This window comes from Penaeus chinensis, chromosome 6 (genome assembly GCF_019202785.1).
Source record: "Penaeus chinensis breed Huanghai No. 1 chromosome 6, ASM1920278v2, whole genome shotgun sequence".
NCBI classification, from domain to species: Eukaryota; Metazoa; Arthropoda; class Malacostraca; order Decapoda; family Penaeidae; genus Penaeus; species Penaeus chinensis.
This window is the reverse complement of record NC_061824.1, coordinates 14,453,122-14,470,621: the sequence shown is the minus strand read 5'-3', so window position 1 is coordinate 14,470,621 and position 17,500 is coordinate 14,453,122. Positions and strand designations below refer to the sequence as shown.

At 40.6% G+C, this 17,500-nt stretch overlaps 1 protein-coding gene across 2 annotated transcripts in view; it reads left to right on the top strand.

The window, feature by feature from the left end:
* The window catches only part of LOC125026536 (diacylglycerol lipase-alpha-like), a 205,031-nt gene that overhangs the window by 104,064 nt on the left and 83,467 nt on the right, over nucleotides 1-17,500 (top strand). For both annotated transcript variants that reach the window (XM_047615035.1, XM_047615033.1), the window contains exon 2: nucleotides 4,171-4,385. In XM_047615035.1, the coding sequence (XP_047470991.1) occupies nucleotides 4,171-4,385 (215 nt within the window). The remainder of the gene's footprint in view (nucleotides 1-4,170; nucleotides 4,386-17,500) is intronic.

Sequence of the window (17,500 nt, the reverse complement as noted above, 5' to 3'; positions counted from 1 at the left end):
ATCTTAATATTTTTCTTATTCATCCTAAGGCCAACTCTCAGACATTCTCTTTTCAGATTTTTTATTAGTTGCTGCATTTCATTTGCAGATTCACTGAAGAAAACAATATAATCTGCAAATCCTAGATTGTTTAGGTATTCGTCTCCTATTTTGATACCCTTTCTGTTCCATTCTAGCTTCTTGAATATTTCCTGAAGGCAAGCTGTAAACAGTTTTGGTGAGATGGTATCGCCCTGTCTAATACTTTTTTTAATTGATATTTTATCGATTTCCTTATGATGGTTGCTGTCCCATCTTCGTGCATATCTTCCAATATTTTACAATTTACCTCCTAAATTCCCTGTCTGCGAATAGCTTCTAGTACTATTGGTATTTGTACAGAGTCAAATGCCTTTTCGTAATTGAAGAATTCCATACACAAGGGTTTCTTATATTATTTTATCTTTTCTCTTATTTGGGTGAGCATGTGGATGTGGACTGTTGAGAATCCACTGTTCTCTAAGCTGGCTGGAATCCAGACTGTCAGAGATGCGAGTTGTGATAACTTTTGTGAACAATCTGGCTTATGGTAAACTGTAACGCCCGCATGGTAGCAGGGTTCAGGCGCGAGAAATGTCGCGCAAGAGTCGAGCGACACATTCGTAGAACTATTGCTGGACTGCGTGTGTGGAAACGTTGTAGTGTACTGTCCGTGTATTTGTGCGTGTGTGTACAAGAAAGAAAATGTGTGTGTGTGTGTGTGTCAGGAAGACAGAGACTGTGTGGGTGTGTGTGTGTGTGTGTGTGTGTGTGTGTGTGTGTGTGTGTGTGTGTGTGTGTGTGTGTGTGTGTGTGTGTGTGTGTCCATATGTACTGTATGTATATATGTGTTTGCAATTATGTGTCCCTGTTTATGCTGAAGAGGATGACTCCATTAACTATATTATTATTGTTTGTTTGTTTGACTTCCAGGCCTCCCCGCCCAGTTTTCCGTCGTCTAAGTGCCTAATCCTGCTTCGGACGCCTTCTCTTTCCTTCCTGCCCCATTACTTTCTTCTCTACTTTCATCTTGTCTTACTCCTCTTCACCTTCCCGTTCCTTCCCTATTCCTTCGGATGCCCCTCCAGGAGTCCGAGAGTGATCCTTGGGGTCCTTGTGTCGACAAACACACAAAAGAGGGTTGTGTGGCACACTTAGTGCAGGGCGCTCAGGTGGGGAGTAGGGAATTGGGGCATTTCAAAGATATGAAGGAGAGGGGCAGACGGTGTCAGTACAAAAGCGTGGATTTCGTGAAGGATTTACTTGTCAGGGGCATATTCATATATGTATTTCAGTACACGTGTTTCCTCATATTTTTCTTACACACATGTTCACGCATGCGTGAACATGTGTATACTAAATGTTAGGCTCCATCGCTGCTTGGAAAGCACTTAGTTCGCGTATAACTCTACGGAAATAGCGCGACATATTCAACTATGGTGCGCATTCCACAGGCAACACACTGTGAAACTGTGTCCTGCGTAGTAGATCAGTGTAGGTAGTAAATGATGAATGGCATTGTAATCAAAATCAAACAAGGTAATAAATAATTATAATGCATCAAACATATGTGATACAAGATATCACGTAAAAAACATGACTGAAAATAATAATATTAATATTATTTCCATTATGACTATCATTACCATTATAACTATTATGATTATTATTAATAGTTTTTATTGGTATTATTATTAAACTTCTTCTTATTATTATTATTACTAATCTTATTATATTATTATTATTATTATTATTATTATAAATGTTATTATTGTTATTATTATTATTAATATTATTATCATTATTATTATTATCATCATTATTATTATTATTGCTATTATTATTATTGTTATTGTTATTATTGTTATTGTTATTGTTATTATTATTATCATTATCAATATCAATATTATTATTGCTATTATTATAATTATCATTATAATAATGCTAATAATGATAATGGTAGTAATGATAATAATAATAATTATAATAATGATATTGACAATGATAATGATAATGATAATTATTATCATTATTATTATTATTATTATTATTATTATTATTATTATTATTATTATTATTACTATTATTATTATTATTATTACTATTATCTTCTTTTTTTATCATCATTATCATTATTATAACGATACCAGCATTTTTGTTGTTGCTGTTGCTGTTGTTGTTTCTTCTTGCTAGTGTTTTTGTTATGATGAGGATGCTGATGTAATAATTATTTTTTATCATTAGTATTATTATAATGATAATTATTATTATTGCAGTTGTTTCTGTTCTTGTTGATATTCTATTAACCATTATTATTATCATCATTATTATATAAATCATTATAATCATTATTATCATCATAAACATTATCTTCATAATCATTATTATCACTATTTATATTATCATTATTTCTATTATCATTCTTATATCATTATTAATATAATTTTTATCATCATCACTATTATTATTATTATTATTATTATTATTATTATTATTATTATTATTATTATTATTATTATTAATTTATTGGGATTAATATTTTGTTATTATTATTATTATTATTATTATTATTATTATTATTGTTATCATTATTGTTATTATCATTATTGTTGTCGTTGTTGTTATTATCATTATCATTATCATTATCATTATTACTATTATTATTATCATTAACATTATTGCTATCCTTATCACTATGATCATTATTGTTATTATTATTGTTATTATTATTGTTATTATTATTATTATTATTATTATTATTATTATTATTATTATTATTATTATTATTATTATTATTGTTATTATCATTGTTATTATTATTATTATTATTATTATTATTATTATTATTATTATTATTATTATTATTTCGATTATGATTATTTTTATTACTATTATTATTATTATTTCGATTATGATTATTATTATTACTATCATTTTTATTATTGTTATTATTATTAATATTATTATTATTATTATTATTATTATTATTATTGTTATTATCATTGTTACTATTATTGTTATTATTATTATTATTATTATTATTATTATTATTATTGTTATTATCATTATTATTATTATTATTATTATTATTATTATTATTATTATTATTTCGATTATGATTATTTTTATTACTATTATTATTATTTCGATTATGATTATTATTATTACTATCATTTTTATTATTGTTATTATTATTATTACTATCATTATCACTGTTATTATTATTCAATAGTAAATATTATTTTTATTATTATTTTTATTATTATAATTATCATTATTATTATTATTGTTATTATTATTATCATTATTATTATTATCATTATTATTGTTATTATTATTATTATTATCATTATTATCATTATCATTATTATTATTATTATTATTATTATTATTATTATTATTATTATTATTATTATTATTATTATTGTTGTTGTTGTTCTTGTTATTATCATTATTATTATAATTATTATTATTAATATTATTATTAATACTAATAATATTATTATAATTACTATTACTATTATTATTATTATTATTATTATTGTTATTATTATTATGATTATTATTATTATCAACATTAGTATTATTATCATTATCATTATCATTATTAATAATATTATTATAATTACTATTATTATTATTATTGTTATTATTATTATTATTATTCTAATTATTATAATTATTATTGTTATTATTATTATCATTATTGATGATAATATTATTGTTGTTATTATTATATTTTCGTTACTATTACTATTACTATTATTTTTATTATAATTATCATTATTGTAACTATTATTACTATTATCATTATCATCATCAATAATATTATTATCATCATTATCATTGTTACTATCTTTTTTAATATTAATGTCATTATTATTATTTTCATTATTATTATAATTACTATTATTATTTAAAAAAATATATTATTATTATTATAATTATTATCATTATCATTATTATTATCATTTTTATTGTAATTATTATTATTGTTGTAATTATCATTACTATTATCATTATTATCATTATTATTATTATCATTTATTTTTATTGATATTAATAACATCATTATTATTATCATTATTATTATCATTACTATTACCATTACTATCATTATCAAATAGCAATCGTTTTTGTCTTTCCCCGCAGGCTTGTGGTCTTGTCAGTGATATACGGCGTCGTAGGAACCCGCGAGGAGGGTTATGCCTGCTGGTCGGGCCTGCGGGAGCACGTGGTCGGCTACCTCGTTATTCTCTCGGGCTGCGTGGTGGTCGAATTCTGCATTGCGCACGTGGCCATGCGTGGGACCATCCTGGACCCTTCACCGAGGGCGTCCATGCAGTACCTCCTCTACGTCAGGCTATGTGAGTCGCCATCCGTATGTTACTAATGCCCAGACGTCCGTTTAGGCACTCACACACATATATACACACACACTCACGCATATCTATCCTTCTATATAAATGCATATATGTGTGTGTGTGTGTGTGTGTGTGTGTGTGCGCACACACACACACACACACACACACACACACACACACACACACACACACACACACACACACACACACACACACACACACACACACACACACACACACACACACACACACACACACACACACACACACACACACACACACACACTTTGTGTGTGTGTGTATGTATGTCTGTGTGTGTATATCGTATACATAAGCACGATTTGTGTAAGCCATTGGACATAGAACGCGTGGCTGTTTGCTACGTGGCTCGAAGTCCAGTAGAGAACCATCGACTTGGCGATGACTTAGATGACGAGTTTATATGAGCTTAGGTCAGATAAATAAATATATATATATATATATATATATATATATATATATATATATATATATATATATACCCGCAGTTCAGTTACGTTCGTTAATTAATGTTGGGCTAGGGTTTAAGCTAGAATCATTTATTCGCTTATCAATCACAACCTTCTCACCCTCTAGAAGTCGCTTGCATGTTTTGAGTAAATCTCAAGCTATAGTGTGATTCGTGATATATACCCATAGGGCATGTTACGAACACCCATCACAGATTCGCAGAATAGAGTGGGTTATTTATAAATTTCCCGGCTTGTTCGCCTCCTTCAGTACAGTTTTTTGGTCATAGGATGAAGTCACATGCACAGCTAGACATGGCTACCTCGGGATATTTGCTGACCCCGAGAAGATTTGCTTGCGAGAAAGCCTGCGAACATTTTTCACGTCACCTTTCATTAGTGACTACATTCTGTCGCATATCATTAAATATTGAATTCAATGTGGTAGTTGAAATAATTTTGTATTAATTGCATCGCTAGTTTATTGCATTATTGTTAAAGTGAACGTTAATCTTCGTGTTTGTCATACATTCCGCTCTGTGTGACTCACTCATCCATGCGGAACAAAAGACACTGAACCCTTTTGCTCTCATAGTTGCAGGCATAAAGATCTATGATGTATTTCTTTTGCCCGCGATTTTGTCAGTCGTGACGAGTGGCTAATATCCGATTTCTTAATTTACATACATTTTTTCTCTGTATGACGACAACTGGTTCAAGTAAATCCTTACGGTTTGCCGTTGTCGTTTTCCTTATATGTTATCATATCTATCAGAGACGGTTGGTAGCTTAAGCTAGGTCTTTGCGGATCCCTACTGACGTCTCCCTCTGCATAAGCACTCGGCGCTTACCCAAGACTCGTCTTGTGTGTTCCCTTCACTGTGTAGTACTTTTCATAAATAAAGAGTCAAGCCGTTATAGAACTGAGTACCCCTGCAAGCCAATGTATAAAGGCCTCTATATAACTTTTACAGTTTGTGTGTCTGTGTGATTATGTACATATATGTATATGTATATATATACATATATATATATATTATTATTGGTATCAAAATGATTATTATTGTTGTTATTATCTTTATTATTATCTTTTTCATCATCATCATCATTATTATTGTCATTGCAATAATTTAAATAACCGTGATGATAATGATAACAATAATGATAATAATAATAGTAAGAAAAATAAGAAGAAGAAAAATAAGAAGAATATAGTGATGCTGATGATAATGGTAATGATAAGAAAAAAATATTACTGATAATTGCAATTATTATTATTACTATGATTATCTTTCTTGTCATTATTATTATTACTATGATTATTATCTTTCTTGTCATTATTATTATTACCATATATTTTATGATCGTTATTATTATTGTTGTTGTTGATATTATTATCATTATTAAAATTATTATTACTATTATTTTCATTATCAAAATTATCATCATTATTATTACGGTTATTATGAGTATCCCCATTATTATCATTGCTATGAATATTCCCATTTTTTCATTGTTGTTGTTATTATTATTGTTGTAATTAGAATTATTGTTTTTATTATTATCATTATTATCGGTATGATTATGATTATTATCATTATTATTTTTATTGTTATCATTATTATTATTATTATTAATATTATCATTCATATAATATCATTATCATCATCTTTTATTATTATGATCATTGTTATTGTTGTTGCTAATATTATTATTATTATCATTATTATTATTATTATTGATACTATTCCTGTTGTTGTTGTTGATGTTGTTATTATTATCTTTGTTGCTGTTGTTATCATCATCATCGTCATCATCATCACTATTATTATTATCACTATTGTCATTTTTGTTATTACTATCATTGTTATTGTTGTTATTATTGTTAGTGTTATCTTCATTGTTATTATTATTATTGTTATTATCGTAATCATCACCATTATCTTTATTATTATTATCATTATTTTCATTATTATCAATTATATCATCATTGCATATATGATAATGATGACCTCATTATCATTATGATAGTCATTGAGATTTAAGTTGTCTTATAGGTATCAAAAGCCTTACTGTTTATGATTTTCTCCACATTGTTGTTATTATTGCTATTATATTAATATTAGTATTAGTAGACTCCTTTTTTATATTATCTATATAAGTACTGATATTATCATTATGGTTAGGATAATAATGATAATAATGATCATAGTTATTATCATTATCATTATTATTATTGCTTTCTTATTGTTATTTTATTTTTTATAATTAGTTTTATTGTTATTATTGTTGTTATTATTATCATTAATATTGTTATTATTGTTCTTATTATTATCATTAATATTGTTATTATTGTTCTTATTATTATCATTAATATTGTTATTATTGTTGTTGTTATAATAATTATTATCATTATCATTATTATAACCATTAACATCACCATCCTTATTATTATTATAATTGATTATATAATTTCTCCATAGATGAAGACAATGGAAACATTATCATTACTATTTCCATGAAGATTTTTTGTTTTTTTTATTTGAAGATTGTTTTCATGAAGGTATTAATATCATCACTGTCCAGGATTTCTCCACACTATTGTTGAAAATGGATTTCATTTATACATCATGTGTATCGATAAATGTAATTTTATTATGTTTTTCTTTGTTGTTGTTGTCGTTATTCTTGTTGTTATTTTTGGTGTTATTATTATTATTTTTTTTTTCCCCCTTAACTGAGCTCTTGATTTACTCCTCCATTTCGGTCTCTGATTAGAAGTGCTTCCAAAATGTTTATGCTACAAGGATATCCCCAACACAAAGAGAAAGCCCTAGGCAGCATCACTCCCTCATTCCTTCACAGCTCTTAAAAACGGTCTGGCGAACTCCGACCTTTTCAGTATGCAGGTCCACCACTGCTAAAGAGTGGGCGCAGGTGGAAGGTGGCTGGCCTGTGAGGAAAGTAAAGAGAAGAGGAGAAGGATAGAAGATTGGGAGAAGAGGGAAGATAGGAAGAGGAGAGATGAAGGAATAGGAGGAGAGGGAAGAGAGGAAGACAAGGATGGGAGGAGAGGAAGAGAGCAAGAGGAGGAATGGAGGAATAGGGGGAGAGGGAAGAAATGAAGAGAAGGATGGGAGGAGAGGGAAAAGGATGAAGGAAGAAGGGAGAAGAGAGAGAGAAGAGAAGGAAGGGGGAGGAGAGGGAAGAGGGGAAAAGAGGAGAGAAAGGGAGAGGGAAGAGAAGAGAGAAGGGGGAAGGAGGAGAGGAAAAAGAAGAGGAAGAGGAGGAAGGGGGGAGAGGAGGAAGGGCAAAGGGGAGAGGAGGAAGGGATGAAGAGGAGGAAGGGGAGGAAGGAAGAGAGGAAGGGGGAGGAAGAGAGGAAGGGGGGAGAGGAGGAAGGGGAGGATGAGGGAGGAAAGGAGGAGGAAAGAGGAGGAAGGGAGGATGGAAGAGGAGAGATGAGGAAGGGAGGAAGAGGAGGGAAGGGGAGGTAAGAGGAGGAAGAGGAGGAACGAGAAGGAAGAGGAGGAATGGGATGAGGAAGAGGAGGAAGGGGAGGAAGAGGAGGAAGGGGAGGGAAAGAGGAGGAAGGGGAGGAAGAGAGAGGGGAAAGAGGAAGGAAGGAGGAAGGGGAGGTAAGAGGAGGAAGGGGGAAGAGGAGAAGGTGAGAAGAGGAGGAAGGGGAGGAAAGGAGGAAGAGGAAAGGAGGAAGGGGAGGAAGGAGGAGAGGAAAGGAGGAAGGGGAGGAAAGGAGGAAGGGGAGGAAAGGAGGAAAGAGAGGAAAGGAGGAAGGGGAGGAAAGGAGGAAGAGGGGAAGGGGAGGAAAGGAGGAAGGGGAGGAAGGGAGGAAGAGGAGAGGGGAGGAACAGGGGGAGGGAGGAAGAGAAGGAGAGGAATAGGGGAAGGGGAGGAAGGGAGGAAGGGAGGAAGAGGAGGAAGGGGAAGGAAGAGGAAAGGGAGAGGGGAGGGAAGAGGAGGAAGGGGAGGAGGAGAAGGAGAGAGAGGAGGAGGAGGGGAGGAAGGGGGAGGGGGAGGAAGGGAGGAAGGGGAGGAAGGGGAGGAAGAGGAGGGAAGGGGAGGAAGGGGGAAAGGGGAGGAGAGGAGGAGAGGGGAGGGAGGGGAGGAGATAAGGAGGAAGAGGAAGGGGAGGAAGGGGAGGAAGGGGAGGAAAGAGGAGGAAGGGGAGGAGGAGGAGACAGAGAGAGGGAAGGGAGGAAGGGAGGAAGGGGAGGAAGAGGAGGAAGGGGGGGAAGAGGAGGAAGGGGAGGAAGAGGAGGAAGGGGAGGAAGAGGAGGAAGAGGAGGAAGGGGAGGAAGAGGAGGAAGGGGAAGGAAGAGGAGGAAGGGGAGGAAGAGGAGGAAGGGGAGGAAGAGGAGGAGGGGAGGAGAGGGGAAGGGGAGGAAGAGGAGGAAAAGGGAGGAAGGGGAGGAAAAAAGAGGAGGAACGGGAAGGAAGGAAGGGGGGAGAAGGGGAGGGAAGAGGAGGAAGGGGAGGAGAGGAAGGAAGGGGGGGAAAAGGGAGGAAGGGAGGGGGAGGAGGAAGGGAGGAAGAGGGGAAGGGGAGGAAGAGGAGGAAGGGGAGGAAAGAGGGGGAAGGGGAGGAAGAGGAGGAAGGGGAGGAAGAGGAGGAAGAGGGGAAGGGGAGGAGAGGAGGAAGGGGAAAAGAGGAGGAGAGGGAAAACGGGAAGGAAGAGGAGGAAGGGGAGGAAGAGGGGGAAAGGGGGGGAAGGGAGGGGAAAGGAAGGGGAGGAGAGGAGGAAGGGAGGAAGGGAGGAAGAGGAGGAAGGGGGGAAAAGAGGGGGAAAAGGGGAGAGAGGAGGAAGAGGGGGAAAGGGAGGAAAGGAAGAGGAGGAAGAGGGGGAAAGGGGAGGTAAAGAGGAGGAAGGGGAGGAAGAGGAGGAAGGGGAGGAAGAAGGAAGAGGAGGAGGAAGGGGAAGGAAGGAGGGGAAGAGGAGGAAGAGGAGAAGGGGAGGAAGAGGAGGAAGAGGGGAGAACGGGAAAGGGAAAAGAGGGGGGAAGGGGAGGAAGAGGAGGAAGGGGGGGAAAAGAGGGGAAGGGAGGAAGGGGGGGAAGAGGGGAAGGGGGAAGGAAGAGGAGGAGAGGGGGGAAGGGAGGAAGAGGAGGAAGAGGAGGAAGGGGGGAGACGGAAAAGGAGGAGGAAGAGGGGAAGGAAAGAGGAAGAGGGGGGAAAGGGGAGGAGACGAAGGGAGGAAGAGGAGGAAGGAGAAAGGAGAGGAAAGGGGAAGGGAGGAAGGAAGAGGGGAAGGGGGGAGGAAGAGGGAGGAGGGGGAAAGGGGAGAAGAGGAGGAAGGGGGAAGGGGAGGAAGGGGGAGGAAAGAGGAGGAAGGGGAGGAAGAGGGAAGGGGAGGAAGAGGGAAGGGGAGGAAAGAGAGAAGGGGAGGAAGAGGGAAGGGGAGGAAGAGGAGGAAGAGGGAGGAAGGGGAAAGGGAAAGGGGAGGAAGGGGAGGAAGAGGAGGAAGGGGAGGAAGAGGAGGAAGAGGAGGAAGGGGAGGAAGGGGAGGAAGAGGAGGAAGGGGAGGAGACGAAGGAGAGGAAGAGGAGGAAGGAGAGGAAGAGGAGGAAGGGGAGGAGGACGAAGGAGAGGAAGAGGAGGAAGGAGAGGAAGAGGAGGAAGGGGAGGAGGGACGAAGGGAGGAAGGAGGGGAAGGGGAGGACGAGGAGGAAGGGGAGGAAGGGGAGGAAGGGGAGGAGACGAAGGAGAGGAAGAGGAGGATGGTGAGCTAGGAGGATAAAAAAGAGAGATGGGTATGGGTTGAAAAAGGAGATTTTAAAGAGATGGAGAGGCCGGGAAGAGAGAAAGGAAGTAAAGAGGTTGAAAAGTAAGAGAGAAGAGTTTAGAAGGACATAGTATATGGAATAGAATGGGGTGGAAAGGAGAGAGTAGAGAAGGGGTTGAATGGGTACGGAGAATTAAGAGGAGGTTGTAACGAGAGAGAAGAGAGAGTAGATTGGAAGGATAGAGAAAGAAGGAAGGAGTATAAAATTCCATGAACCAAGATGGCCAAATAAATGAGCAGCAATGTATGCACCTGAAGCCATGCTTGAAGCCATGTCTGATTTCCACGTGACCCACTGAAAACAGCCATGTCACTGACCTAGACGCACGCGATGGTCAAGAGTGACTTCTCTAGTGATCGGGGAAATCAAAACAGAACAAGCTCTGCCGTGTATAGACTTTTTGCCTTTGGCCACGACTCCAGCTAGTTCAGGCTGCTGTCAAGGAGAGAATTAACCAGGCTTCTACAGACGTTTGTTTGTCCTTCGGCCATGACTGAAGGCAGGTCTGGCTGGTCATAGATCCAGTCCAGCCTTCGTCCGCAAAGGGAAAAAAACCCTTTTCGTTGTCATTTTCTTCAGCCCCCGTACCGGGAGGTTTCGACTACGCTCTAGCTCTATTTCCCGAGGAAAACCTTTCCTTAGTAAGCGAATGACACCAGATAACAAGAGACCCTTAACTTACCAAGGAGATTCTATAGAGAAAGGGGGGATCCGGAAGGAGAGATTTGCATTCGGGGCAAAAAGGAGAGAAGAAAGAGGGAGAGAATAGGGAAGGGGCTGAAATGTTAGACGAGCGGGCGGTAAGGAGAGAGAGGAGAGAGATGAAAGAAGAAACTGGAGAGAGGGAATGAAAGGAAATGAGAAGAGGGTAGGGGATGAAAGGAGAGAGAAGAGAGAGGGACCTGAAATGAGGGAAAAGAGAGGGAGTGAAGGGAGAGAGAGGACAGAGATAACAAAAGAGAGATAAGAAAGGGAATGGAAGGAAAGAGAGTAGAGGGAAGTGATCGAAGGAGAAAACAGAAAGGAAAGATAAGTTAGAGGGAGCTTTAAAAGGGGGAGAAAACAGAGGGGGGGCCTTGAACCTTGTGAACGGAGGGGAGGATTTTGAGAAGGGGGAAATGAAAGGAGAGAGGATAGAGAGGGGACTGAAAGTAAGGACAATAAAGAGGGGCTGGCCTGAACGGGGGGAAGGGGGGAGGAGATGAGAGGGGGGTGAAAAAGAAAGGAGTAAAGAAGAGGGGGGAAATGAAAGGAGAAAGGGGGTAAAGAGGGGGGCTGAAGAAGGGAGAAGGGAAAAAAATAAGGAGGGGGGCCGAGGGGGAAAGGAGAGGAAATTTCAGAGGGGGGGTTAAAAGAAAAAGTGTGAGAGGGAAAGGGGCCCCTTTAAAGGAGAGATAGAAGTGGATAAAGGGAGGGTAAAAGGAGAGAGCTGGATACCAACAGAAAAAAGGGGCTCAGAAGAACGAAGAGACAGCAGGGGTGAAGGTGAGTGGCAGGGAGCAAGAGGGCGTGGCTGCTGGGGTGTGGGAGGGCCTGGCAGAGGGAAGGGGACTGTCGACAGGTGATGTTTGAGGAGGATAAGCGGGTTTGTCGGAAATAGAAGAGGATATATGTGCACTTCTGACAAAGGAGCTAAACGGAAGGAAACGAAGGCTTCGGATGATGAGAAATTGATGTTTTCCAAGAAGAGTCAAAGATAAAAGGTTTTGAAAGGTTTTTGAAAAATTTTGGGAAAAAAAAATAATATATTTATATATTTTATATATATATATATATATAAATTTTTATAAAATTTTGTTTTTTGTATTGTTTTTATATTTTTTATATATATATATTTATATTTATATTTATATATATTTAAAAAAGGGGAGAGAGCGGGGAGGGGAGGGGGGGAGAGAGGGGGATAGAGACAGGGGGAGAGAGAAAGAGAGAAAAAGGGCAAAACAGGACAAAAAGGGAGCCCGGGGAAGCAAAAGAGGCGGGGGGAAAAGGGGAGAGAGAGAAGAGAGAGCGGGGGGGGAGAAAAGGGGGGGAAAAGGGGGAGGAAAAGTGAGAGGGGGAGGGGGGAGAAAAAAAGTAGAGAGAGAGGGGAGAAAAAAAAGAGAAAAGGGGGAAAAGGGGAGGGAAAAAAGGGGGGGACAGAGAAGGGCAGACAAAAAAGAAAACACGGGGGGGTGAAGGAAAAGAGAGACAGCAGATATAAAAAAATTTATAATATATATATATATATTTTATAGAGGAGAGAGAGAGAGAGAGAGGGAGAGAGAGAGAGAGAAGGAGGAGAGAGAGAAAGAGTGGGAGAGAGAAAGAAGAAGAGAGGGAGACAGGGATAGAGAGACAGAGAGAGGGGGAGAGGGCCAGAGCGAGAGAGGCGAGAAGAGCGGGAGGAAAAAAGAGGACGAGGGAGGAGGGGAAAAGGGGGGAGGGAGGGGGAGGGGGGAAGGGGAGGGAGGGGAGGAGAGGGAGGTTTTTTTTTTATTTTTGGGGGGAGGAGGGAGAGGAGGGGGGGAGAGAGAAAAGGAGGAGGAGAGGGGAGGAGAGAGAGTGTTAAGAGGGGGAGAGAGAGAAAAGGGAAGAGAGAGATAGAGGAGAGATGGTTGAGAGAGGGAGAGAGAGAGAGAGAGAGAGAGAGAGGAGAGAAGAGAGCCCCAGGGGAGAGCGAGAGGAAGAGAGAGAGAGAGAGAGAGGGAGAGAGGAGAGGAGATGAGAGAGAGAGAGAAGAGGAGAGAGAGAGAAAGGAGAGAGAGAGAGGGAGATGCTTGTGTATATAAACAATATATTTATATATATAGGAGAGAGGGGAGAGAGATGAGAGAGGGGGAGAAAGAGAGGGGAAAAGAGAGGAGAGAGAGGGGGAAGAGAGAGAGAGAGAGAGAGAGAGAGGAGAGAGGAGAGGAGATGAGAGAGAAGAATGAGACGCGAAGAAGAGAGAGTGAGAGAGGAAGAGATGGAGAGAGAGAGAGAGAGAGAGGGAGAGAAGAGAGAGGAAGATACGGTAAATATAATTTATATATATATATATATAATATATGAGAGAGAGAGAGAGAGAAGGAGAGAGAGAGAGAGAGAGAGAGAAGGAGAGGGAGATGAGAGAGGAGAGGAAGAGAGAGAGAGAGAGAAAGATAGGAGAGAGAGGAGAGAGGGGGAGAGGAGAGAGAGGGGAGAGAGAGTGAGAGAGAGATTGAGAGAGAGAAGGGGAGAGCGCGAAAAACAGAGGGCAGGGGGGGAGAGAGAGAGAGAGGAAGAGTGAGAGGAGAGATGAGGGGAGAGGGGAGAGAGAAGGCATAGGTTTTATTTATACTAAAATATATATATTTAGGAGAGAGAGAGAGGGGAAGGGGGAGAAGGGGAAAGAGGAGAGAGGAGAGAGGGAGGAGAGAGAGAGGAGGAGAGATGGAGGAGAGAGAGAGAAAGGAGAGAGAGAGAGGGAGAGGAGAAGGGAAAAAGAGAGAGAAAAGGGGAGAGAGGGAGAGGAGAGAAGAGAGAGGAGAGAGGGGAGGAGGGAGAGAGAGAGAGAAGAAGAAAGAAAGGGGGGAGGAAATGAAAAGAGACGACAGAGAAGACAGAGAGAGAGAGGAGGAGAGAGGGAGAAGAGGAGAAGAGAGAGAGGGGAGGGGAAGGGAGAGAGAGAGAGAGAGGGAAAGAAAAAAAGGGGAGGAGAAATGGAAACAGAGGCAGACAGAGAGAGACAGAAGGGGAGAGAGAGAGAAAGAGAAGAGAGAGAGAGAGAGAGAGAGGGGAAAATTGAGAGAGAGAGAGAGAGGAGAAGGAAGAGAGAGAGGGGGGGGGGGGAGAGAGAAGAAGAGACAGCGAGAGACAGCAGGAGAGGACAGGAGAGAGAGAGTGAGAGAGGAGAGATGAGAGAGAGAGAGAGAGAGAGGAGAGAGAAGAGAGAGAGAGGGGGGGGGGGGAGAGGAGGTGAGAGGGGAGAGAGAGCGAGAGAGAGAGAGAAAGAAGAGGGAGAGAGAGAGAGGGGGGAGCGGGAGAGAGAGAGAGTGAGAGAGAGAGGAGAGAGGGAGAGACAGATGAGAGAGTGAGACAGAGAGAGAGAGAGAAGAGAGAGAGAGAGAGATATGCATATGTGTATATATATACATATATATTAATATATATATATTAGAGAGAGAGGATGACTAGAGATGAGAGAGAGAGATGAGTAGAGAGAGAGAGAGAGAAGAGATGAGAGAGATGAGAGAGAGAGAAAGAGAGTGAGAGTGAGAGAGAAAGAGGAGAGACGAGAGAGAGAGGAGACAAGAAAGAGAGAGAGGAGAGAGGAAAGAGTCGAGAGAGAGAGAGAGAGGACAGACAGACGAGGAGAGAGAGAGAGATGAGAGAGAGAGAGACAGGAGACGGACGAGAGAGAGAGAGAGAGAGACGGAAGAGAGAGAGAGAGGATTGGACGAGAGCGAAGAGAGAGAGAGAGAGAGAGAGCGAGGAGAGAGAGAGCCAGTGCAGATCGAGAGCGAGAGAGAGGAGAGAGAGAGCGAGAGACAAAGAGAGAGAGACGAGAAGAGAGAGAGAGATGGAGAGGGAGAGGGAGATGAGAGAGACGTGCAGAGAGAGGAGAGAGAGACATAGGGGGGGGGAAGGGAACTATGAGAAGAGACAGCAGAGACAGGGACAAAGAGAGAGAGGAAGATGAAAAAAAAACAAACCAGAGATGAGAGAGAGAAAACTGAGAGGAAACACAAACACAGAGAGAACAGTAGCAGAACACAGGAGAGAGAGATGAGCAGGAAGAGAGAGAGGGAGAGAGAGGAGAGTGGAAGAGAGTGAGAGAGAGAGAGAGTTTGGGGACAAATAAGGGCGGGTGGATACGCAAAGGGACAGAGAGAGAGAGAGAAGGAGGAGAACCCCATGTGGAGGAGCCACAGAGCAGAGATGAGAGAGAGAGCACTCGAACACTACACAGTGGACAGCACACCAACACGACAATACCAGAAAAACAGCACCAGACCCAGAACAGACAACAAGACCACAGAGAGTGACACCAGGAGAGGAGAGAGAGAGGGATTACTATGGGGGAACCAAAAAACAGAACAGGACAGAAACAGAAAAAAACCGATTGGGGGGGGGGTGGGGGGATATTTTTATGAGGTGGGGGATTCTTATTAGTTTCCGGAACCAGAGAGCAGTAGATAATACTAGGAGGACAGAGAGAGAAACAACAAACAGAGTCACCCCCACAGCAGAGCAGAGAGAGAGAGGTGGGACACAGAGAGAGAACGAGAGTACAGTGAGAGAGGGGAGAGGAGAGAGTGAGAGGGAGAGAGAATGAGAGGAGAGAGAGGAGTGAGAGAGAGAGAGAGGGGGGGGGGGGGGGGGTGGGTGGGGGTGGGGGGGGGAGGAGGGAAGAGATGAGAGGAGAGAGAGGGAGAGGGAGAGAGAGAGAGAGAGAGAGATGAGAGAGAGAGAGAAAGAGAGAGGGAGAGAGGGAGGCGGGGGGGAGCGGAGAACTAGGAAGAAGAAGAAGAGAAAGAAAGAAAGGGATGAGAGAGAGAAAGAAGAAGGGAATAGAAAGAAAGAAGAGAAGAAAGAGAAAGGAAGAAAGGGATGAGTGAGAAAAGAGAAGGGACGAGAGAGAAGAGAAAGAAAAGAAGAAAAGAAGAAAGAGGAAGAGTAGAAAGAGAAAGAAGTAAAGAATAGAAGAAGAAATAGGAAGAAAGAAAGAAGATGAAAGGGGAAGAAGGAAAGAGAGAAGAAGAAAGAAAGAGATGGAATAGAACGAAAGAGAGAAAAGAAGGGAGAAAGAAAGAAAAGGAAGAGAAAAGAAGAGAAGAAAAGGGAAAGTGAGATGCATCGAGAGAAAGAGAAAGAGAAAGAAAGAAAGAGCAAGAAAGAGAAAAGAGAAAGGGATGAGAGCGAGAGAAGGAGGAAGCAGAGAAAAATGAGAGAAAGAAGGAAGAGAAAAGGAGAAAAAGGAGTAGAAAAGAGAAAGGAAGAAAAGAGGAAGGAAGAGAGAGAAAAGAAAGGAAAGAGAGAGGAAAAGGAAAGGATGAAGAAAGAGGAAGAAAGAGAGATATGAAGAAAGAAGGAAGAAAGGAAAGAGAAGTAAGAGAGAAGTGAGAAGGGAGAAAAAGAAAGAAAGAGAAGAAGAGAAAGAGAAAGAAGAAGTGAAGAGAAGGAAGAAGGAAAAGAGAGAGAGAAAGGAAAGAAAGAAAGAAAAGTAAGATAGAAGAAAGAAAGAAAGAAAGAAAGAGAAGGAGAGGAAAGAAGAAAAGTAAGAAAAGAAAGAATGAAAGAAAGAAGAGAAGAAGAAGAAAGGGAAGAGAGCGATAGCGAGCGAGAGCGAGGACTAGAGAGAGAGAGAGAGAGGAGAGAGAGAGAGAGAGAGAAGAGAGAGAGATACGAGAGAGAGAGTGAGAGAGGAGAGGAGAGAGAGAGAGAGGATGGGAGGAAGCGAAGAGAGAGAGAGGAGGAGGGGGGGGGGGGGGGGGGGGGGATAGGGAGGAAGGAGGAGGAAGAGGGTGGGGGGGGGGGGGAGGGGTGAACGACGAGAGAGAGGGGAGAGAGAGAGGAGAGAGGTGAGGGGGAGGAGGAGGGGAGAAGGTGGGAGAGAGATAAGAGAGTAGGGAGGGGGGAGGGGGGGGATGATGAAGAGAGAAAGAGGAGGAAGGGAGGAGAGAGAGAGCGAAGAGAGAGAGAGGGGGGGGGGGGGGCGAGATGGTGGGAGATGATGAAGGGGGAGAGGAGGAGAGAGAGAGTGAGAGGAGGGGGGGGGGAGAGGGGGGGGGAGGAGAGAGGGAGAAGAGAGAGAGGAGGAGAGGGGAGAGAGTGAGGGAGGGGAGAGGGGATGGAGAGGAGAGTGATAGAGAGAGAGAAAAAGGCG